A 25,161-nucleotide genomic window follows, 5' to 3' on the forward strand; every position below is an offset into this window, starting at 1 on the left:
CATAACACCAAATTACTGCAATTTATTATACTCCTCCTCACGGTGTTAACTTGCCGAAAAGAACAGATCGTCATCCTAATATGTGACGCCACTTGTTTATTAGCTCTGAGATCCCTTTTCATCCCTTTTCAAGAGTTAGTGTCGAAGTGTCCTTGAGCAAGACGCTGAACCCCTAATTGCTCCCGATGAGCAGGTTGGTGCCTTGCCATGGTTTCCTCCGGCCATCGGTGTATTAATGTGTGTGTGAATGGGTGAATGTAATGCACAATCTATGTAAAGCGCTTTGAATAAAAGCGCTACATAAATGCACCATTTACCATCTTCATTGGTGGCAGTTTCGTTGTCCCCAAATCGATGGAAAGAATGGCGACTTTTAGTTTATTTCCCCTTTTTCCGCCTCCCATCATTTTACAACATCGTATCACATTCAAAGTCCTCCGGTTTGAAGTGCAAAGTCAAAAGGGGTGATATATTTTTTGGGGTTTCTTTCTTACAGCTAACACTCCACATCCCTGTGACTGGGAAACAGTAAGATTTCCTCCAGCTTGCTTCTATTTTGCTCTGGTTGTATAAGGAGGACAAAGAAGTCTGACAGGATGGAGAGATGGGAGAGTGGAGGTGAAGGAGAGATGGAGGGGAAAAGCCGTATAGATGGAGAGAGAGAGGAAAGGGATGAGAAGAGAAATGGAGCGCGAATCATACCAATAATAAAGAATGAATATAATTATGAAGGATAGAGGGGAGAGAGGGGGGCTGTGTGTGAGCGTGCGTGCGTTCGTTCGCACATGCGTGCGTGTGTGTGTGTGTGTGTGTGTGTGTATGTGTGTGTGTATCTATTTATAGCTGTAGCTCCTCTAAGCACATAGGAATCTGGGAGACACACACACACACACACACACACACACACACACACACACAGTACACTGTGCGGTAAGGAAGACAAAGACAAACAGAAACACCAGTACATTTCTCTATGTTCCAGTACATTCCAGTACATTTCACTATGTTACAGTTCACAGCGGTTTTCGACCTATTTTAATGCCAAGGACCCCTAAATTGATATACATTTGTATGTTTTGTGCCAAGGACCCCCAGAAAATATTTGTTTAAAAAAAAAAAGCAAAATTCTTCAAACACTTGCAAGATATTTTAGAAAATGTTCAAAAATAGCAGATATACAAGCTTGCAGCGCGGCACGAAGTGACGCGCTGTGAGCTTGTATATCTGCTATTTTTTGAATAGCCAACATATACGATATGGATAAAGGGGTGAAAATGGATTATTAACAGCTTTTGCTGGGGACCCCCCTGGAAGGAACCCCCCTCAAGGACCACTGGTGGTCCCCGGACCACTGGTTGAGAGACCACTGTTCCAGTACATTCCAAGTACATTTCAGTATGTTCCGGTACATTCCAGTACATTTCCAGTACGTTCCAGTTCATTCCAGTACATTTCCAGTACATAGTGTATGAGACATTGCTGGCAGTTCTACAAATAGGAGCGGGCACAGCGCCATCTTTATACACTTCGCTAGTAGTATTAGTGGCTAGTAGTGTACATCCCATAATTTGCCAGAAGGAAAGCATGCATATTACAGTTACATTTAGCCAGTGGAACGAAATTTCATTAATTTATGCATTTCATGTATATGTTGAATGACAATAAAAGCCATCTATCTATCTATGCATATTACAGTCAGTAATAGTATTTTGGAATTTAGGTACTTGGCTGCCCTGCTTGCAATAAATATGATGCTAATCGGCCTAGTCTGCGAGCTTGGCCACACGCACGCACGTACGCACACACACACACACACACACACACACACACACACACACACACACACACACACACACACACACACACACACACACACACACACACACACACACACACACACACACACACACACACAGACACAGACACACACGCAATCATAGACACACACACGCAATCATAGTTTTGCTTCTACACTGTAGAATCTACAGTATACATACTTACAACCTACATTTTAAGCAATTTCATATAGAGATGCACCAGTTGCAATATTCTTGGGTGATTCAGATCTATAAGCTAAAGCTCGGCTATTTTGCAAGTATAAAATGTATCTAATAAAAAAGATATACATTTTTATATTATATTTTTTTAAATGCATTGATCATTCAGTTATGTAATTGAAAGAATAATCGCTAAGAAGATAATTTCCTGTCAGTATTGTGTGATCTCAACGTGTGACCGACCTTACAGTGCCACGATGATGACCAACAACAACAACCCTGGAAGTGATGGTGCCTTGCTCATAGGGAATGGGACTTAGAGTTGAAATTGCATGCTCTTCTCTACTCCTACTAATCTTGTCTTGTTAATGTGTGTGTGTGTGTGTGTGCAGGCTGTCATCTGTCGGAGGAGTTTGGGGTCACTCGCCCTCTCACCATGAACCCCCTCAACCAGATGAAGACAAATCACAGGTATGTTCATGCTCTCACACTATAAGTTTTTTTTAAACTATTTTAACCATTCCAGTTCCCTTCAACCCATTCAATCCAGGAACGCGTCTCTGTTATTTTAGATTTTCTTTGACTATTCAAAAATAGCAGCTCTACAAGCTCATAGTGCATGAGCTTCTAGATCTGCTATTTTTTTTAAATCTTGAAAATGTGTGCAAATCTTTGAATATCCATATTGTTTTTAAAGCAAACATTAGTGACTCAAATCTTTGCTTCTTGGGGTCCCTGGAAAAAAATATTTTACAAATGTTCGCTTAAAAAAATATATATTGAAAGATTTGCACACATTTTCACGATTTTTCAAAAATAGCAGATCTACAAGCTCATATATATATATCTGCTGTTTTTGAATAGCCAAAGAAATCTAAAATGACAGAGATGATTGAATGGGGTAATGATTCCCTTTTTAACGGTCCCAATTCCTCACACTCACTCACACACGTGTGCACAGACACCACCAACACAGTGTGTGTTTTGTTTCTTATCAGTGACGGTTCGTACCCTTATGACCCCACCTCCTGGCAACAGCAGAGCAATCAGCCCACAGGATCCCTCTCCGTGGTAACCACCGTCTGGGGCGTGACCAATCCCTCGGCCAGCCAGGTATGACATCATCATCATCATGTAGGGCACTGTTTATTACTCAAACAGTAGGTCGGGACCCATGTTTGGGTCGCGGAGCAATTTTTATATTTAAGTAAATATCCTCTTTTTTTAGTTTCTCACATTTAACACATTTATTCATTCAGGTATTAATTAATTAATTCATCCGCCACTGCTGGCGAGTTTACCTTATTTTGACGATCCACCGAAATGTATTTTCAACCCGGATGTAAACAAAAGACGAGTCTCTTCTTTCCACCGGAAAAAAAAAACATTGTAACGGCAATTGTCCATTCTGTAGTTATTGTCAGTTGAAGATAGCTATTTTTCACCAAAAACAAGCTCTTTTTCACCAAAAACAAGTTCATAGCGTGGCACTCGGTGCCACACTATGAACTTGTAGATCTGCTATTTTTGAACAGCCAAAGAAATGTAAAATGACACAGATGCGTTCCTGTATTGAATGGGTTAACTGCCCTTTTGTCTAGGAAAAAGATAATTTCCAACCAGTGCTAGACTTGAGAAAGCTACAGGTTTTGCTGTCACTTGAATTTGCTAGATCTGCCGTATTTGCGTGTGGTGCGTAGTACGTTATCGCCTCGGTCATCACACCCCCACAATGTTTGATCGATGCAAACGCTAAAATATAGATTCATAGCAAATTATTTTTTTGTGCAAGCTACCCTCGAATTGCAGTTAAATAATAAGATTAGATGTAGAAAATATTGAATATCGAAACAAATATATACATAAAGTGCAGTGTGTGCAAAATGGCAAATAAAAGATGTCAAATAGCAGTACATATAAAATATGTATGTATAAAATGTATGGGAATGGGGAGTGTATTCACAGTCGTATTATCCCATTAAGACCTGGAACTGTGTCATTTTTAGATTTGAGCTAAAAAGCATTATTTTACACTTTGGGCTATTCAAAAATAGCAGATATACAAGCTCATAGCGCGGCACCGAGTGCCGCGCTATGAGCTTGTATATCTGCTATTTTTGAAAAATCGTGAAAATGTGTGCAAATCTTCTGAATATATATATTTTTAAAGCGAACATTTTTAACTCAAATCGTTGCTTCTGGGGGGTCCCTGGAACAAAATATGTTGATGGGGGTCCGCGGCCAAATGCATATAATTTTGGGGGTCCTTGACATGAAAAAGATTGAACACCGCTGATATAGAAACATACGTTTTTCAGAGTACTGTTGAGATTTAGGAGACATGTAGAATCGGCTTCAGGTCTCAATGGGTTATACACAGTACCAATGTAATGTAATGGAGCCAGTGGAGCATGTCAGACTGACGGCGACAGGCCTCAGTGCTTAACTATAATATATTGTCTCTGTCGGGTGGAAAAATGATCAGGATTCAAATTCAAAACGATTCGAGCTTGTGGATCTGCTACTTATATGTTTTTGTGTGACGCTGTAGTGGGCCATTAATTTACGAAAAAACACAAAAAGTTTCATTATGGAGATTCTGCCCAACAGCAAAACATATATTGATTGAGAATCCGATGTGCAATAGTTCCCGAAAAAAAAAAAATGAATGATCATTCCCCATGGAGATGTTTTCACTCTTCTGGAAATAAATACCGGTAAGCCTTTGGGCTTTTATAGTGTTTATCCTTTTTATTTACCGTATGTACTGTATTCATTTATATTTGATTGCATTTATTTATTTTAATTATTTCAATAAAATTGTCAAATCGCTCAATCCTAGCTGGGTTCTGTTAGAGTTAGATTTAACCAACTGGCTCCGGTGATTGTACATCATGATAGTTTGTGGCCGCAACCAAAGGAGCCATTTTCCAAAGATACTTTTGGGGGCTTTTTGGCCTTTATTTATAGTTTTACAGTCGAGACAGATGGGGAGACAAACGGGGAGAGAGAGAGACGGGGAGAGACACGCAGCAAAGATCGTCGGGAACGGGACTCGATCCCGCGATGCGCTGTTAGGCTACTCTGGAGCCTAGGTGGCCGGACCGCTACGCCAGCAGTCCGGACCAGAGTCATTTATAATAATGCATTTGTTTGCATTTATGATATTGTTCGCACAGAACTGTGTGATATCCTGATCTCAGAAGGACACTGCTATCCTAAACGCAGCATTGACTTCGGGACAGTTCTTTTTTTTTTTTAAGATTTATTTTTGGGCTTTTATGTCTTTAATGATAGGACAGTAGACTGACAGGAAATGGGGAGATAGATGGGGAGTGACACACAGCAAAGGTCGTCGGGATCGGGATTCGAACCGGGCGACACGCTGTCAGGCTGGCATTGCAGCCTAGAGTGCCTGAACCGCCACGCTGCGACACAGGCCAATGGGACAGTTCTTTACGCAAGGCAGCCTGTTTCCTTTTTAGACGGAGCTAATTAAAACTATTTAACACTCTTTTATCTCCCTTTGTCTCTGTCCTCTCCTTCCTCACTCTCTTTCTCTGTCCTCTCCTCTCCTCCCTCTCTCTCTCCTTCTCTGTCCTCTCTTCCCTCTCTCTCTCTCTCCTTCTCTGTCCTCTCTTCCCTCTCTCTCTCTCAGGGTCTGATGGGCCCAGGTTCTAGTGGAGGTTCCATGATGCCTGGCCAAGGGAATCCAGGCATGGGTGGAGGTCCAGGCAGTTACATGGGCCAGCAGGGCTACCCAGAGCCCAACAAGAGCTACCTCAGCCAGGCCATGTACCCCAGAAACACTGGGGGGTACCCTGGAAATACGCCCTATGGGGGGAGGTATGTTAAAGCCAGAGACGGAGATTGATTGATTGATTGAATACTTTATTAGTTACTTTATTAGCTGATATATATAAGCAGCTTGTAGATCTGCTATTTCCACTATTTTTGATAATGTTTGAAAATATATGAACATTTTTCTACATGGAAACGATAACCATTATTTTATACTTTGGCTATTCAAAAATAGCAGATCTGCAAGCTCATAGCTTGTAGCTCAGCTATTTTTGAAAGATCTTGAACATTTGTGCAAATCTTTGAATACATATTTTTTGGGGGGGGTCCCCGGAACAAAATATTTTACAAATGTTCGCTTAAAACATATATAATATTCAAAGATTTTCACGATTTTTCAAAAATAGCAGATCTACAAGCTCATAGCGCGGCACTCGGTGCCGCGCTATGAGCTTGTATATCTGCTATACCGTCTGATTATGACGATTATGCAAAAATAGGAGGGGTGGCATGTTTGATGGATAAATTGATTGTATTGATTGATTGATTGTTTTGTGTTGACAGTTACCAGTCCAGTGGAGTCGGTAACCGTGGCGACTTCACCCAGGCAGCAGCAGCTGCAGCGGTCGCCGCGGCAGCAGCTGCCACGGCGACCGCTACAGCCACGGCAACAGTCGCCGCCATCCAGGAGAAACACAACCAGGACATGAACTATGGACAGGTGAGTGGTGAATTAGGAAGCTTACAGTCACCAGATAGAGCAGTGGTTCTCAAACTGTGGGTCCCCAACTTATTTTTTGGGGGTCCCCAGATAATTTGCTTAAACAGTAAACAAACCAACATACAGTATAAGTGTATACAAGGTATCTGCACATTTCTAAAGTGACAATTTAAGGACTTTTAAGACCTTTTTAAAACCTCTAAAATTAAGCGGGGAAAAACAGCCAATTAGGCTGCTGCGTGAAAAGTAATCAACAAAATATACTATATATAAAAAAGCCCAAATTACCTAAGAAAGAGGCAAATATTGTGAAAATAGCTGAGTCCACTCCAAAATTATGCTATTAATCCATAGCAAAAAATGACACCCATCTGTGTGTCATTTTAAGATTTCTTTGGCTATTCAAAAATAGCAGATATACAAGCTCTATGAGCTTGTAGATCTGCTATTGTCTTGGTTAAACAAAAATAAATTTGCCTGGCTAGTTGTTTTAGTGTTTTCCTTGTGTGTCTGTTTGTGTGTGCATTTGTTTTACATCTCTGTTCCTTCCAGATGGGTGGACCCGGTGGCTACAACCAACAGTTCATGGCCCACGCTGGCCCTCGGGGACATCCTGGCATGGGTCCAGGAGGCATGGGCCCCAGCCCCGGGAGTAGGGGCCCCCCCTCCATGGGCCCCATGTACGGTGGCCCCGGTGGGGGAGGCCAGAGAATGGCCCAACACCCCAACTACGGCCCTGGACCCCAGCAAGGCCCCCTGCGGCCCCCGCAGGGCCTCAAACGACCATACAACTCAGAGGTAACACATAACACTGGACTCCTATTTATATATTGAATTTTTTTGGCCGAAATCCAATTACAGATTAATTACATGGTCAAATCGACCGATACCGATATTGCAATACAAGTTTACTAGTAGGGTTTACCTTATACCATAGGACCATAATGGTCCTGGGACTTTTTTGTGTTATCCTTTTAGCCTTAATGTCTGACTGTAGCACTAAATATACTGACAATTTTGTCAACAAATAAAAACTAGACTGAAATGTTTGGGAAGGGCTAGTGGAGCAGAGAATCAGTAGAACTAAAAGACAAGTCATCATGGGTGCACGCGGGTGTCATACTGTCATAGACCGAAAATAGTTGATCTACAAGCTCACAACGTTGTGAGCTTCTAGATCAGCTATTTTCGGCACGCAGCCAAGTGTAAATCATTTTGATGCCATCAAGGCACCGCCAAAATTTGTTTTTTGTCGACTAAATCAACTGCAGATTTAGTCGACAAAAATCTTGTCTAAACCCGATATATTATTTTGCTATCGATATTGTATTTTTAGATTTAATATTGCCGATATGATGACCGATTTAATTGTGCATTCCTAAATACATCATCTATTAATCTTTAACTCATTTCCCTCCTCTCTCTTCCTCACTCACTCCCCTATCAGTCTTTTCCAGGGATGGCTCAGCAGTATGGTCCAGGTCCAGGTTCTGTTGGTCCCCAGGGTTCAATGCCAGGTTCTGCTGGTCCCAACCACCCAGGACCCGGCCCGTACAACCTGCAGTACCACACAGGTCTGTCTGTCTGGCTGGCTGTGTCTCTGTTTGTCAGTGTGATATACAGTACTAAAGATGAAGATAAAGACAACTTTATTGTCCATAAAATTGTATATAAAAAGGACATTTGCCACACTGGCATCCAGTATACAAACAATAAAAACAAATGCAATAAAACACAATATAAAATGCATTCTCATAACAGCAACGGCGATCATGGGCTACAGGGATTGGGTGGTAGGGTTATTTAAAAATGTTCTTATGTAAAATATCCACTGACCTGTAGACTATGGTCAGGGTGTGTTTACTAGCATTGAAACCTCTCCGTTTCCTGAGAAGATAGAGCTGCTGCCTTGCCTTTTTATAAATGCTATCTGCATTGGTCTATTAATTAGTACCAATGTTAGGTCTTCTATTAACCACTTAAAGGAGACACACCATGAATTTAAAAAAAATATTTGATATTTAATATCATATGGTGTATGTCCCTCAAACCATTTTCAAAAGGTTTGAGCCTAAATCAACACTCAGGTATACTCATCCCAAGTCAATTCTCTCAGGCTTATAAAGCACTTTCAGCTGCAATACCAAAACGCCCTGTTGGGCAGAGGGGTGCTGTACTGCGGTACTGAGCAATTCTGTCTGTCAAAATACATGGGCAGAAAGTTTCGTGAGGTAAGCAAACTTGCCATTCTGAGATGGCCTGTTCAGACACGCCCATTCTGAAAATCTCTGAAATGAGAATGAATGACTGAATGTTAAAAAAAAATATTTTTTGGGGTACAAGAGACACTGGGGAGCCCAAAAAATACCAAAAAAATAAAAAAAAGTGAAATTCATGGTGTGTCTCCTTTAAACCCTGTAGACTTGGTAGACTGAACCTGAGTTTGGCTCTGTACTTGGACCACTTTATCCATCTACACCAAATATCGGCTATTTTTGGCTAATGTCCCCCCCCCCCATACATAGATGCTGGGGATGAACTGGACATGTCCTTCTCTCCTTCTGTAGGTCCTGGTGGCCCAGGCCCCGCCCCCCAGCGCTCTGGCTCCTCCCCTTCCTACCAGAGCCACAAGATGCCCCTCCCACAATACAACCCCTCGGGCCCTCCCAGCTCGCAGTACTACAAGGTAAATGTAGAATAGAATAGAAATGACAACTCTGTTGTTACCCCAATACAACTTATTCAGTCGTGAGATTTTGTTTTGCTTTAATCCCTGGTGTGTGTGTGTGTGTGTGTGTGTGTGTGTGTGTGTGTGTGTGTGTGTAGCAGGAGCAGTTTAATGGACAGGGTGGCACATTAAATCCGCTGTCTGCAGGGGGGCAAACTGGAGCCTACAACAACTTCAACCAACCAAGTGGGGTGAGACACTGTTTGTGTGTGTGTGTTCAGTTTTATGTTTGTGAGGCATTTTGAGCGTAGACCGCCTATTTTCACTATTTATCTGTGGAACCGAGTCAAACTAAATGTAATGCCTGGGTAAAGGGTCCCCAGTTAAAATATGATTATTTTGGGGCGGGGGGGGGTTCCTATTTTTCGGGGGTCCCCAGTTCAAATATGATTATTTTGGTGGTTCCCCAGTTCAAATATGATTATTTTGGGGGGTCGCAGCCTGAAAAGGTTGAGAAGCACTGCTCTAGATCACAACAACCACCTGGTACTGGCACCAGCCAATAACAGATGACCAGTTCAGTGCCCTGCTTTCCACACAGGTCTGGGGTTTGGTTACCCTTTAACATTGCTCTCTCTCTTTCTCTATCTCTCAGCCCGGTCGAGTGTTGCCAGGTTACCCCAGCTCTCCTCTCCCTGGTAACCCGACACCGCCCATCACCCCGGGAAGTTCCATGGCCCCTCCCTACATGTCGCCTAACAGTGACGTGAAGCCGACGCCTTCTTCCTTCCTGCCAGACATCAAGCCAAATATGGCCAACCTGGCGCCTCCCCCTCCTACTGGTAGGTACACACACACACACACACACGCACACACACACACACACACACACTAGTGGGGGGCAAAAAACGTTCATTTCAGTGAACGAACGATTTCGTTCACGTTCACGGCTATGATTCGTTCAAATGATTCGTTTACTTTCTCGTTCAGTATCGCTTCCGGTCCCAGCGGAGCGTGTGGGCTACTAACTAACTAACCCTACTATATCCATGCAACTGTGTGCATCTGATCCCACTGAAATGACTGTACTGTCTGCACAGAAACACAGCACTGTCATTCACCATCTAAATGCACTATCTTCTTTGTAATAATATAATAATGTGTAGAAGTAATAAATAACTACAATATATAATGTAACGTTATTTTTATTAGTCGATAATTTTTCCCACAAATGCAATATTTTATTTCAAAGCAGCCTAAGTCAGTACACTCACATGACTATCGATTTCCAACCATGTCTTTAACCTAATGTTCATGAATAGTAGCTTTAGCATACTATTTATTTGCATCTTCTATTCAAACTAAACGTGTTAATTGACCAGTAGCTATCTGTCCTTTGTCTAGGACCAAAACCATGCATATTTATTTCTTTTGATACTTAAATATGATGCTAACACTATCAGAGTAGGCTACCTTTATTTCAATTCAAATAGCAATACGCATTCATGTCTAGTGAAAAAAACTACCACACAGCTGTCTGTCTGATGGTCTGTCTGTCCTGTGTGCATGAACGAAATAGTGAACATAACAGTTTCAAGAAGTGAACGGGTTCGTTCACGTTCATGGCAAATAACTTGTTCTTTATGAACGAATCGATTATGACCAACCCATCACTACTAACTAGGTACCAAGGTGATAAAATGTATCCATCCAAATGAGACATGAGACAATAATGTTGAAACAACGTTTGTTGACTTCCTGGTTTGTTAACAGGTAACCCAAGCGACGACCTGCGGCTGACCTTCCCCGTGCGCGACGGCGTTGTATTAGAACCCTTCAGACTGGAACACAACCTGGCTGTTAGCAACCACGTCTTCCAACTCCGAGACTCTGTCTACAAGACTCTTATATTAAGGTACTGCACAGACAACACATTATATATGCTCTATTCACCTTATTCCTTCTCCGGGCGGCACCATTGCCGTTTTCTGCTACTTCATTCAATATCTGTCCACTTCCCCCCTAGTAGGCTGCAGTTGTAATGCAGGTAATCAGTGTGTTGCCAGATTTCGCAAGAGAAACAAGCAGCCAGGTCTATGAAATCAAGCCCCCAAAAAGGCGACTAGGCTATATTTTACCACTTGACATCAGCTATTTGAAAATAGCAGATCTACAAGCTATCAACGCGTCACACCGTGACATGTTGAGCTTGTAGATCTGCTATTTTACAAACATATTGGGGATTTTTCTTTGAACATGAACATTTTAACGACAAAAATCTCGTATGGGGGTCCCTGGTACAAAACATTTTGTGTCAGGGAGAAGATTTGCGTTGTCAGCCATTCAGAATTCTTCACAATCCTTCCAAGGTATTTCCCAAGAAAAATCACACGTTGTGAGCTTGCAGATGAGCTATTTTCAAACATCTTAAGTATAATGGGGTTAAAGTTGGTTAAACTGTTCCTCATTCTGCTGGAGACCTCCTGACCTGGAACCCCCCTCAAGGACGCCTCAGGCTCCCCGGACATTTATTCAGAATCAGTAGACTCCAGAGTCAACTTTATTGTCACGATTACAGCTGTGAAAGAGTGGGTGAAATCATTAAATTTTTTTGTGCAAGCTCTCAACTTGGCAGTTACAGCCTTACAGGAAGAGTTAGAATAGGGAAGAGAGAACGGAGAGGAGAGGGAAGAGAGAACGGAGAGGAGAGGAAAGGAACACCTATTACAGCACAGATCAAATAACAGGAAGGCACAGACAAATCAAATATACAAAGTCCAATTTTCACAAGGTGCATGATTACAAAACAATTGCAATGGATAGGTGCCACTAGGGAAGGCAGAAATGCTTCTTGTGTGTAGGTGGAAAACACATCCAGCATATCAATGCTGTCAGGTGGAAACCTAAACTGTCCCAAACTGTTGAAATTCAAAAATAGATCTACGAGCTCAAAATGCGTTGCGATGCGACGTGTTTTGAGCTTGTAGATCGGCTACTTTTGTGTGACACCTGTAGTAGGACGAAGTAAGTAATTTACAAAAAAAAACATATAAAGTTATATGGAGATACAAGGTTTCTACCCGACAGCAACAATATAAAAATAGCAGCAGTTATATAATATACAATCAGAGTGTCATGTGCATGGTTAACACATTGCCTGCCAGGAATTAATTAATTAATTCATCCGCCTTGCCAGCGTTTTTACCTCATTGTGAAGATCCACGGAAAGCCACGATGTGAACACGGATGTAAACAAAGCTGTCTGAGGGGAGGGGGAGGGTCTCGCCTAAAAAACGGAGCAAAAACATTTTTACCGCGATCGTCCATTCTGTTGTAATGGGCAGTTGAATGTGGCTCGTTTTCATCAAAAAAAGAAGAAATCTGAGCCAGATGTGTTTTTCTAAATGTCATAACACAGGAGTCAATGGAGTTTTTCTTTTGGGACGGCCTCATTTCTGCTTCAATGATTCTCTCGCCGTCAAGGGATCGTGCATATGTTGCCCAAGAGCACCCTCTAGCGTAATCACTGGAAACATGAATTGTCTTTTTAAAGGACGCATATATGTGTTCTTGGCAGGCAATGTGTTGGCATACTAGGGCTTTCACGACTAGAGATTTTTACAGGTCGACTAATTTGACCCAGTGGTAGTCGACTAGTCGACTAGTCGAAATTTAAATAAAAAAAAAAAAAATACGGGTGGCACTGTTTTAATACCATCCTACTACTATACAGGGTCCCCACGGTCATGACATTCCTGGAAATATTTTGAAATTAAAAAAATAATAATCCAGTACTGGAAAAGGTTTGGAATTGATCAAACTTCATCAAAGGTCCTGGAATTTATCAAGGGTCCTGGAAAAATATTTGGCTATGCATTGTTTTTAGCTATTGATTTGTTTTAATACAAAACCTTTTCATAAACATGTATAACATTACACGAAATATGTAACATAAGTAGTTTTTCGCCGAACAGGCTGTGTAACACCCCATCCGCACTGCCAGCGATGCGACGTGATGCGAGCGGGCGATGAAATCTCATTAAAATACATGTTTTTGAATGAGACCGTCCTGACCTACCGCAAACGACAACGAACCGTGCAACGACGTCGTCCACCCCTCCTATTTTTGCTCGCAGGCTCTATTTCAGCGAGGTTTCGCGGCTGTGCCCCACCCCCAAACACTTTTTATTGTTTTTTATTTATTGCGACCGTAGGTCGCACTTACTACAGAAAGCTGCTCCAGGTGTCCGTCCGTCACTCCGTCACTCCGTCACACACGTCACACTTTTGCCCTGCTCATATCTCCGCACCCATTGCCCCGATCCATGCCACATTTTGCACACACACTCCTTACCTGCCAAACTACACCCTCCAAGGACCCCCGGAGCTCCAGGGACCCCCAGCTGCCTCGGGGACCCCCAAGTGTAAAAAATGAGCACATGTGGACAAATTACCAAATGACCACCCCAACGGGGCTGCTCACGGGGCATTCCCGGGGACCACCCACTCCTGGTGCTCCAGAACTGATGCAAAAGTGGTGGCGCCCCCAGTGGAGGACCCCCTGCCACTGCAGCTCACATAAAGGAACCAATCGCCGTTACAGCCCTCTTCTGTATACATGTGACCTACGGTCGCTTATCTCCCGATTAGGGAGTCTTACTGGTTTATTTTGCTACACTGCCTATCTTTGGGCATTGTACATAGGAGTAAGAGACACATTATTGCGCTGAATGATTGTTATATAGGCCTGGAAATTGGGCTAAATATTCTGGAAAAGTTTTGGAAAAGTTTTGGAAATTCATTGCTAAAAATGTGTGGGGACCCTGACTATATTACTATTATTATTATCCTCCTGCCCTTATTTTTATGGCGTTTTAAGGGAAGCGCTTCTGGCGCAGCAGCACAGCACCACAGCAGCGTCTCCAAGGATCCCCATTGCCCAATAATAGGCTTTTATTGGGCATGCTTTTGACCCCCTTTTGATAAAAAATAAAGTCAGGAGGATAATAATAATAGTAAGATGGGCCATTACTATAGCATTAAAAATTAAAAAAATTTTTTTTCCAACTTTTCGACTAGTACCAACAAGGTCGACTAGTGGTTATACTAGTCGACTAGTCGACTTGTTGGTGAAAGCCCTATGGCATACATATATGAAAAACTAAACGGAGCATCGGCTATAAAATCACAGTTTCATGGTTGAGTGGCAATACGTTATGGCAACAGGGTTCAGCGCTTGTTCAGCAGTCTGATGGTTATCAGGTGAAAACTATTCAGAAGTGTGATTGGTGCGATGGCTCTTGATATCCCGGTATGTTGCTTGCCTGGCCGTGGTTGCAGCATGCATACAGTATGAACAGTTTGTGGCTGTGGGGTGATGAATGACCTTGATGATTCACTCAGCCTTGGCTGCACAACGTTTTCTCGTGTATTCCCTGAAGGGAGGGAAGCTCCCCTCTTTACGATGCGCAGGGCTGGCCACAGTCCACACCACCCTTTACATATTATATACATTATACACACACACACTACACAGTACACACACACACACACACACTCCCATATAAACTTCATGTACTGAAATACTGATCATTCCTTCCTGGTTTCGTGAAAATCCACCATTCCATTCTATTGTCATTATGTGCACGCACACACACACAGTGCTTTGTCTTCACTGGTTAAAGCTGTCTTATTTATTGATACATCTTTAGAACTGTCTGTCAAAGTTGTCCTGTGTGCCTACTGACTGTCTGTCTGTCGATCTGTCTGTCTGTCTCTCTCTCTTTCAGGCCAGACTTGGAGCTCCAGTTTAAATGCTACCACCATGAGGACCGACAGATGAACACTAACTGGCCGGCCTCTGTCCAGGTTAACTAACACACTTTTTCGATTAATAATCAAGATATTGTATTATTAGTTCGATTAACTGTTGTGCCCCTAACAAAAACACACACACACACACACACACACACACACACACACACACACACACACACACACACACACACACACTCTAGGGCTGCAACTACCGATTATTTTCATAGTGATTATTATTTATTTTTTGATTAACCCATTAAATCCGGGAACGCATCTGTGTCATTTTAAGATTTCGTTGGCTATTGAAAAATAGCAGATCTACAAGCTCATAGTGCGGCACAGAGTGCCGCACTAAGGGCATGTAGATCTGCTATTTTTGGAACATTTGTGCAAATCATTGAATATATTTATATTTTTTTGTTTAAAATACAATAAAAACATCTAAATATTTGGTAGAATGGATTGCTATTTTAGGTATTTCTTTTAATTAGTTCGATTAACTGTTGCATCCCTAACAAAACACACACACACACACACACACACACACACACACACACACACACACACACACACACACACACACACACACGGCTGTTACCAAACAGACTGGAGTTATATAATGTTCATTGACTCACACAGCCCCCTCTCTCTCTCTCTTTGTCCTGTTCTGCTGACTCCAGGTCAGTGTTAATGCGACTCCGTTGACCATAGAGAGAGGAGATAATAAGACGTCTCATAAACCACTGTACCTGAAGCAGGTCTGTCAGCCTGGAAGAAACACAATACAGATCACTGTCACCGCCTGCTGCTGTGTAAGTATACGCACACACTCGCACTCGCACACACACACACACACGCACGCGCGTGTAGCACACACATGTGCGCACGCGTGCATGGTCTAAAGCAGGGGTCTTCAACGTTTTCAGGCCAAGGACCCCCTAGCTGAGAGACAGATGAAGCAGGGACCCCCCTCTATATTGCATAAAATTGTGTTTCAGATTATACTTTTTTGGTTTACTTGGTCTGCTCTTTTTTCCCTCTACACCTTTAAAGTTCTCCTCAGAAAAGGGATGCTAGGGTTTAAGTGGTTACGGTAAAAACAAAAAAGCATATCACACAAAGATTTGGCGGACCCCCTGTAGTAACTCTGAGGACCCCCTAGGGGTCCCGGACCCCCTGTTGAAGACCCCTGGTCTAAAGTTCTCAGTCGCCACGAGTCACGACAGTCAGTCATTTGAATTCCATATGAAGGCAGCATTTCTTCTATGGAAGCATCATGTTGCGAAAATAGCCCATCTACAAGCTCTCAATGCGTCGCTTCTAGATTGCCTATTTTCTTTTTTATAGTGTTTTTTTTATAGTGTGTGGGTGCTCTTTTCATAATGTTTCACAAATCAGAATTAATGTTTCACAAATTAGGACATAGGTCACACATACTATATTTTCAGTCGTGAGATTTTATTTTTGCTTTAAACCATGCACACGTACACAGACAAGTATGTTTACACAAACTATATACTGTGTTATATAAATATGACTCTGACCGTCTGTACCTGTCTGTACCTGTCTGTCTGCCTGTCTTTCTGTACATGTCTGTCTGTCTGTCCAGTCCCATCTGTTTGTTCTTCAGTTGGTCCATCGTCCGTCGGTCCGGTCTGTCCTCCAAGGTCTGATGAAGAAACGACTGCTGCCTGCAGAGCACTGTGTCACCAAGAGTAAGTTACCATTGACCCCTTCAATCCGGATAAGCATCTGTGTCATTTTAGATTTCTTTGGCTATTCAAAAATAGCAGATATACAAGCTCATAGCACGGCACCGCTCTGAGCTTGTCAAGGACCCCCAAAATTATATGTATTTGGCCACGGACCCCCATCTCAAAATATTTTGTTCCAGGGACCCGCCAGAAGCAAAGATTTGAGTTAAAAAGGTTTGCTTTAAAATACTATATATATATATTCAAAGATATGCACACATTTTTACGAAAACATAGATAAATAGAGCTTGTAGATCTGCTATTTTTTGAATAGCCAAAGAAATATTTAAATGACATGGATGCGTTCCCGGTCTTAATGGATTACCCCATTAAAGACCTGCAACACATCTGTGTCACTTTAGATCTCTTTGGCTATTTTTGAAAGATCTTGAATCTTTTTTTTCCCCAAAAACTGAAAAAAAAGTTTTTTTAAAGAATCGTCTCAGGTCTTAATGGGTTAACTAACATGTTAACTAAACTGACTTGTACAGTACTGTCATTAACTAACCTGTTCTCTCTCTCTCTCTCTCTGTGTGTCCAGTAAAGCGTAACTTCAGCAGTGGGACCATTCCAGGGACCCCTGGGATGAACGGAGAGGACGGTGTCGAACAAACGGCCATCCGCGTGTCTCTCAAATGTCCAATCACGTTCCGACGCATCCAGCTTCCCGCACGGGGTCACGACTGTCGACACATACAGGTCAGACCAACAACAATAATAATATGTTTAATATCATAGCTGTTATGTCCAAAACTGCTACTTTTCAGGATTCAAATTCAAAAGCAGCAAATCTTCGAGCTTGTAGATCGTCTGTTTTTGCTACTTTTGTGTGACATTTTATATGATGAAGTAGGGAATTCATTTACAAATGAACTTAAACATTTGAAATATGGAGGTAGGAGGATTCTGCCTGACAGCATTGTGTTTACACTAAATAATTGGATCCTCCTCTGATTAAGACAATACATGTTTGTAAAAATCTTATTCACAGTAATTATACAAACTTTCTCAGTCGTGAGATTTTATCGTTTTTGCTTTAATCCACGTGCCCGCTCCACGTCAACTGGTATATTACAACCTGATTAACTCATTCAGTGCCAAACTTATTTATTCATGTTAATGGAATTTTGGTTCTGAGTGCCACAACCAAAATTCATTGTAAAAAAAAAGTGCTTAGGAAGCGAGATACAGCCTTTTTAAGTTATAGGTTAAACAAGGAGTGGATGGAGCAGCAAATCTTCAAATCATCATATCTTGGGTTCTGAACATGTTTTTCCCAAAAAAAAAAAAAAAAAAAAAAAAACTTTTATTTTGAAAAAAAAAAATTATTTTGAATTTTTTTTTATGACGGATTTGACGGATCGTGGCGCTCTGGGCGTCAGGCCACGTGACGGATTTGACGGATTGTGGCACTCAATGAGTTAAGCCAGGAATCCACACAGTAAATATCTGTCTGTCTGACTGACCTACATGTCTGTCTGTCTGCCTTCTCTCCATCCAGTGTTTTGACTTGGAGTCGTACCTACAGTTGAACTGTGAGAGAGGGACGTGGCGCTGTCCTGTATGCAAGTACGTCTCCCAGAACATATATATTTCCATTTAGTTCGGGATTTTAGATTTCAATTTCAGTTTAGTCTTTTAAAGCTACGTTTACATTTTTCTTTTATATTTTCATTTCTCTGTTATGAACGAAATACTTGAACAGGTTTTTAGATATGAAATACACACACAAAACAGTTAAACAATGCTTGTCTTCTTCCATGTGTAAACAAAGAAGTTGGTGAATCTAACCAGAGAAATAAAATGTAATGCAACAGCAGTCCACTCGGTAGTAGGTGTTGTTCACCTATCATGACCTGAACAGGGAAGCTAGGGTTCATGTGGTTAAACAAGTTTTGCTAACTTCCTCTCTCTCTCTCTCTGTGTGTGTGTGTGTGTGTGTGTGTGTGTGTGTGTGTGTGCGCGCATATGCAGTAAGACAGCTCTGTTAGAAGGTTTAGAAGTGGACCAGTACATGCTTGGAATCCTGATCTATGTCCAAAAGTAAGACTTTATTATTATTCTCTTCTCCTTAGTCCTTGTATGTGTCTAATGACTGTGCAGTGGTGTAAAGTAACTTAGTACATTTACGGTAGAATTTGATTATTATTACGAAACCACTTCAGACCTATATACCTGTATATACTTTGGTGATGTTGCATTGTGAGCTTATAGATCTGCTATTTTCGTAGGATTTTTTAATACATTTTATACATTTGAAAACTTGTGAAATGGGACCCTCTGCATAATGAGTACTTTCTACTTTTGGTACTTTAAGTACATTTTGATACAATACTTTTACTCAAGTACATTTTTAATTCTGGACTTGTACTTGTGACAGACTATTTCATGTGAGTACTTTTTCCATCACTAACTATGTTTCTAAATGTGTGTGTGTGTGTGTGTGTGTGTGCGCGTGTGTGTGTGTGTGTGTGTGTGCGCACGTGTGTAGTTCGGAGTATGAGGAGATCTCCATAGACCCGGTGTGCAGCTGGCGGCCGATCCCAGTGAAACCAGACCTGGGCATCAAGGAGGAGTCGGACGGGCCGGTGCTGAAGCGCTGTCGCACGCTCAGCCCCAGTCACATGATTCTACCCAGCGTCATGGAGATGATCGCGTCGCTAGGCCCCTCCCCCTCGCTCTCCTCCTCCAACCCGGCCTCCAACTCGGCCGCTGGATCCTCCCCCATGCAGTACTCCTCCCTGCCAGGCGGGGGCGCCTCGGGGGCCAACAACGGCAACAACGGTCAAGAATACCCTGGACAAGGTAGGATGGATGAATGTCTTTATTGCAGACTCATGGTCCATAGAAACACATACAACTACATACAACCAGTGGTGGAAAAAGTACTCAATTTGTTTACTTAGGTCAGTGGTTTTCAACCTTTTTTGCGTCAAGGCCCCCCAAATTGACACACATTAGCCCAGGGACCCCCATTTGAAAAGATATGCCAGGGACCCCCAATAAGAGAAGATGTTTACGGCTCTAGCAGTGATTCTCAACCATTTTAATTTCAAGGACCCCCAGTTTAACATGCATTAGGGCTACAGACCCCCATTTAATGGCATTTCTATCTCTGGGACCCCAATTTATATTATATAATCAATGTTAATTTAACTCTGAGAGTATGCAAATGGAACCAAATGAACCCGTTAGGGTCCATTTGGTTCCATTTGTACACTCTCAGAGTTACAGACCCATAAGGGTCCATTTTGTTCCTATCTATCATTTAGCTGGGGACCCCCTGGAACTCCCTCAAGGACCACTGGTGGTCCCCGGACCACTGGTTGAAAACCACTGACTTAAGTAAAAGTACCAATACTGCAATGCAGACATACTCTGTTACAAGTAAAAAGTCCAGAATTCAAAATTGAGTAAAAGTACAAATGTATTGGAATCAAAATGTTGTTAAATTACCAAAAGTAGAAAGTACTCATTATGCAGAATGTCCCATTTCACAAGTTTTCAAATGTATAAAATCTTTTGAAAATAGCAGATCTACAAGCTCACAATACGTCGCATTCGTGACGCATTTTGAGCTTGTAGATCAGCTATTTTCAAATGGCCGAAATGTATATAGGTCCCAAGTGGTTATAATGTATGTTTTGTAATAATAGTCAATCTACAAAGTAACTAGTCTTCAAATCATTGTAGAAGAGTAAAAGTACAATATTTGCCTCTGAGATGTAGTGGAGTAGAAGTAAAAGTACTGAAAACTGGAAATACTCCAGTAAAGTAAAGATACCTCGAAATTGTACTTAAGTACAGTACTTTGAGTAAATGTACTTTACACCACAACAATAAACATAAATAAAAACTGTCCAAATGAACATTTTAGACGGGCCATTTGTGACAGTTATAAATACAGGCTTTTAGGCCAATGTGTCCTAAGGCTAGAGGAGTATCTAGTGCAGCTCTTCACAGGGTTGCTTATACTGACAATGATGCTATTCACAGACTCATCCAAGCGACACATGAATCTATGCATTAGGTTCCGAAGAACAACTTGAAAAGTATTGACTCTTGCAGCCACAAACATTTCACTCGCACTGCACCACCTAGGCCTTTTTTGAGTAACATTCTCAGTGCATCATTATAGGCCATGGATGGATAGACAGACAGTTGGATAGAAAGAGATAAAGATGAAAATGAAATAGATAGATGTTGCGTATAAAGTGATTTTATGGGATATTAGGCGTCCTGTAAATAACAGAATTGGTTGTTTGAAGTACAATGAGAAACATTTTCCATACAGGAAGATGACTCACTGTAGGATCAGGAAAAAGATGGTCAGACTTGCAGTCTGCACAACTGGGCGTCAACACACACGCACGCACATACACGCGCGCGCACACACACACACACACACACACACACACACACACACACACACACACACACACACACACACACACACACACACACACACACACACACACACACACACACACACACACACACACACACACACACACACACGTGCATGCGCGCGCGCAGACACACACACACACAAAACCCTGCAGTCTCCAGTACATATTCCAGTTTATATTGTTCCAGTTCAAATGTTCCTTGTACTCCGTAGATCAGGGGGACACAAGAGGAGTGGGCACCTCACATTAAAAAAGTAATGTAAAGTATACAAGATTTAAACATGCACACTACATCATTATCAGACTTAAATTGACCCTTCAACTTCTTGTTTATGCCCAAAATTATTGGATTTACAGTTTTTGTAGCAATTTGTAGCAACTGTAGAAAAATTTGACATTAATTGTGAAATGTAAACCATACAAAATAAACCATCCATAACCATTTCTTAGCTTTTGTATCTGACAGCTTCATACTCTTGCTGCTCTCTCTCTCTACCGCTACTTAAAAAGACAACAGACAGCAGTTAACGCCACTCCACTCGACATGACCCCCCCCACACCCCAGTCTGTCCCAGCACGAGTCCCAAAGCAACGTAGTTCATTTCTCCTCGTTGCAGTCAGTTTGTGTCACTCATGGGAATAATTACAACCGAACATGGACACGTAGAATGACAAAATATTTGTCTGAAGCGTGTGTTTCAGAATCGTTTCCATCTTGAGTGAAAAAAGAAGACACACAAACACACAAACACACGTACACACCGATAAAACATTTTTTAAAATCCTGTCAGTGCTGGTGGTCTGTTTTTTTTTTTTTTTTGCGTTCTGTTTATCGAATTTAGTTTTTTTTTTACATACTCACAGGTCATATTCGATTGTTAAGACGTGACGTTGCGCCCCGCTAGAATAACTTCCGGGTCCAAGTGTTTTAATGTTAATAATAATAATGTTAAATCATAATAATAAATAAATACTTTGTACTTCTATGATATTAGCATTAAGACCCTTATTAACCCTCAATGGTTCATTTCTGAAAAAGGAGGTTATTGTAAAAAGATTTACGGGTTCCAACATGTTGTTTACAATGAAGAGTGGACGGCGCTGGTGCCTTTTGGACCCGGACGTGACATCGGACTACAAAATTACGTCAGACTTAAGAACCGAATAGGCATATACTGAAGCAAATAAACAAGGTATCTCAAAACTGTCAAGAAAATGAGTGGGTAACAGGATAAACAAATATTAAGAGTAAGAAAAAAAGATACATTGAAAAAGGTATAAACAGAAAAAAACGAAACAAAAGCAAACAACACACACACAAAGAAAATGACGACAAAAAACAAATACACAGCGTAAAATGGTTTGTTTGTTTTAACCAAACATGCACCCCAGTGTAGTGAAGGAGCTGCTGTGTGCATTTCGACTCTTATCACAGAAGATGTTGTGCAATTGAGTAGCCTACATTTACAATTTGTTATTTGTGTCTGGCAATGTTTGCTTTCAACTGATTTATTGATGGAAAGGCTGGGGCTACCAAAACGGTGAATTGTCATCATCATTTAATCTATCATTACATCTTTCTTGTAGCCTGTATGTTCTTGCCAACAGTAAGTTAATGCCGACCATAAAAGGAATGCTTGCTAGGCCAGTGGTTCTCAAACTTTTTCATGTCAAGGACCCCAAAATTGACACTTATTAGCCCGCGGACCCCCATTTGAAAAAATAAGCCAGGGACCCCATAAGAGAAGATTTTTACCGCTCTAGCCGTAAAAAATATTAATTTCAAGGACCCCCAGTTTGACATGCATTAGGCTATGGACCCCCATTTAATGGCATTTCTATCCCTGGGACCCCAATTTATATTGTAAAATCAATGTTAATTTAACTCTGAGAGTGTACAAATGGAACCAAATGGACCCGTTAGGGTCCATTTGGTTCCATTTGTACACTCAGAGTTACAGACCCATAAGGGTCCATTTGTTTCCTATCCATCATTTAGCTGGGGAACCCCCTCAAGTACCCCTGGGGGTCCCCGGGCCCCACTTTGAGAACCAATGTGCTAGGCAATCATTTAAGGCAATTCAAAGTGTGATAGATAGATAGTTGATAGCTGGTGAAAATACGATCGTTGACGCGACTCTTCAAACTGAATAATAATAGAAGTTTAACATGGTTTATTTTCTCTGTTTCTGTCTCTTCTAGTCCCTCCTTATCCCAGTCAATCCAGTGTGTTTTCGGACTTCTCCACTGGTCCAGGGACTCCTGGCGGGGTTGGTCGGGAGTTCTCCTCCCCTGGTCCTCCACCTCCTCTCTCCTACCAGGCTGATCTCCCCAGCGGTCTGCTCACCCCCGACAAACCTCCCCACTCACAGGTAGCACATTAGTAGTAGTAGTGTTTGTTGAGTTATTGTAAGATGGTATAAGATAAGACAGGGGTCTTCAACGTTTTCAGGCCAAGGACCCCCTAGCTGAGAGAGAGATGAAGCAGGGACCTCCTCTACATAGTGTATAAAATTGTGTCACAGATTAAAATTCTTCATATCATAGATTTATGATGATAAATCAGCTTCATATGCTGTATTTTCAGACATTTAACCACTTAAACCGTCAATACTTAGTAAACGTGACCTTTCGCTCTATACTTGATCTGCTCTTTTCCCCCCTCTATACCAAACCTTTTGACCGAAAATAGCCGATCTACAAGCTCACAACGCCTCGCGCTTGTGAGCTTGTAGATCTGCTATTTTTGGCGAATGTTCGCCTCAGAATAGGGATGCTAGGGTTCAAGTTGTTCATGTAAAAAATAAGTTCCTATCACACAAAGATTTGGCGGACCCCCTGTTGTAACTCTGAGGACCCCCTAGGGGTCCCGGACCCCCTGTTGAAGACCCCTGAGATAAGATGTTTATTGTCACTGTATGGAACATACAACGAAAGTAGTAGCAGTATATCGTCGCGGTCAGACAGAAATCTTGTACCTCTGTGTTGCGGCTTTTTATGTTTTTCCATAAATGTATGATACTCTACTTTGTTGTACAACAGTGTCACAGAAAAATAGCAGATCTACAAGCTCACAACGCCGCGTCACGAGTCCATGCGTTGTGAGCTTTTCGACCTGCTATTTTCGCTAGAAAAAAATAATCTGTGGGTTCTATAAATATATATGTATTTTTTGTGACCTTTTTTTTTAATGAAAACAATGAAAACGAGCTTGTGGCTAAATTGTAACTACATTGATATTATATTTTATATTGATATTTTAACCCATTCAATCCGGGGACGCATCTGTGTGTCATTTTTAGATTTCTTTGGGCTATTCAAAAATAGTAGATATACAAGCCGTGAATGTGTAAATGTGTGCCAAAATCGTGAAAATGTGTGCAAATCTTTGATTATATATATATTTTTTAAGCCAGGATTTTTAACTCAAATCTTTGCTTCTTTCTGGAGGTCCCTGGAACAAAATATTTTACAAATGTTCGCTTTAAAAATCTATATATTTAAAGATTTGCACACATTTTCACGATTTTTCAACAAAAAAAAGGCAGATTTACAAGCTCATGAGCTTGTACATCTGCTACTTTTTTTAAATAGCCAAGGAAATCAAAAAATTGCATAGCTTCTTTCCCGGTCTAAATGGGTTAAACATCGGTATCGTCCAAGAATTTCCGTATCGGCGCATCCCTAATCTTATCATCTCCTATCACCATCTTCTCCTGTAGATGCCAGGTCGCTTGGACCCCACTTCCCATGGTGCATCACTCTCCCAGCAGCAACAGCAGCAGCAGGGTCTCCATGGCAATTCCCAGATGGGGGGCAATAACCCAGGCAACCAGATGATGCAGCGAGGCAACCAGAATCCTCGTCTCCAAGGCGACAACTCCTTCAGTTTGGGGGGGCCAGGGGGAGATGTTCCAGAAGCTGCTCTAGATGTGAGTTAAAATATAATAATAATAGTAATATTGATGATTTAAAAATAATAACTACTACTACA

At 41.6% G+C, this 25,161-nt stretch overlaps 1 protein-coding gene across 2 annotated transcripts in view; it reads left to right on the forward strand.

The window, feature by feature from the left end:
- zmiz2 (zinc finger, MIZ-type containing 2) overlaps positions 1 to 25,161 on the forward strand; it is a 43,843-nt gene that overhangs the window by 15,482 nt on the left and 3,200 nt on the right. The window contains exons 2-20 of one of the 2 annotated variants that reach the window (XM_084056200.1): positions 2,390 to 2,468; positions 2,996 to 3,110; positions 5,656 to 5,843; positions 6,363 to 6,519; positions 7,072 to 7,317; positions 7,967 to 8,093; positions 9,087 to 9,211; positions 9,349 to 9,438; positions 9,843 to 10,029; positions 10,961 to 11,102; positions 14,977 to 15,055; positions 15,685 to 15,816; positions 16,614 to 16,719; positions 17,300 to 17,457; positions 18,260 to 18,327; positions 18,733 to 18,801; positions 19,250 to 19,563; positions 23,370 to 23,539; positions 24,890 to 25,099. In XM_084056200.1, the coding sequence (XP_083912326.1) occupies positions 2,434 to 2,468; positions 2,996 to 3,110; positions 5,656 to 5,843; positions 6,363 to 6,519; positions 7,072 to 7,317; positions 7,967 to 8,093; positions 9,087 to 9,211; positions 9,349 to 9,438; positions 9,843 to 10,029; positions 10,961 to 11,102; positions 14,977 to 15,055; positions 15,685 to 15,816; positions 16,614 to 16,719; positions 17,300 to 17,457; positions 18,260 to 18,327; positions 18,733 to 18,801; positions 19,250 to 19,563; positions 23,370 to 23,539; positions 24,890 to 25,099 (2,718 nt within the window). In that variant the 5' untranslated portion in view covers positions 2,390 to 2,433. Of the gene's footprint in view, positions 1 to 2,389; positions 2,469 to 2,995; positions 3,111 to 5,655; positions 5,844 to 6,362; positions 6,520 to 7,071; positions 7,318 to 7,966; positions 8,094 to 9,086; positions 9,212 to 9,345; positions 9,439 to 9,842; positions 10,030 to 10,960; positions 11,103 to 14,976; positions 15,056 to 15,684; positions 15,817 to 16,613; positions 16,720 to 17,299; positions 17,458 to 18,259; positions 18,328 to 18,732; positions 18,802 to 19,249; positions 19,564 to 23,369; positions 23,540 to 24,889; positions 25,100 to 25,161 lie in introns of both variants that reach the window. The other variant, XM_084056201.1, reaches the window with a different exon arrangement.

The sequence above is a fragment of the Gymnoscopelus microlampas genome (genome assembly GCF_963454915.1).
Source record: "Gymnoscopelus microlampas genome assembly, chromosome: 4".
NCBI classification, from domain to species: domain Eukaryota; kingdom Metazoa; phylum Chordata; class Actinopteri; order Myctophiformes; family Myctophidae; genus Gymnoscopelus; species Gymnoscopelus microlampas.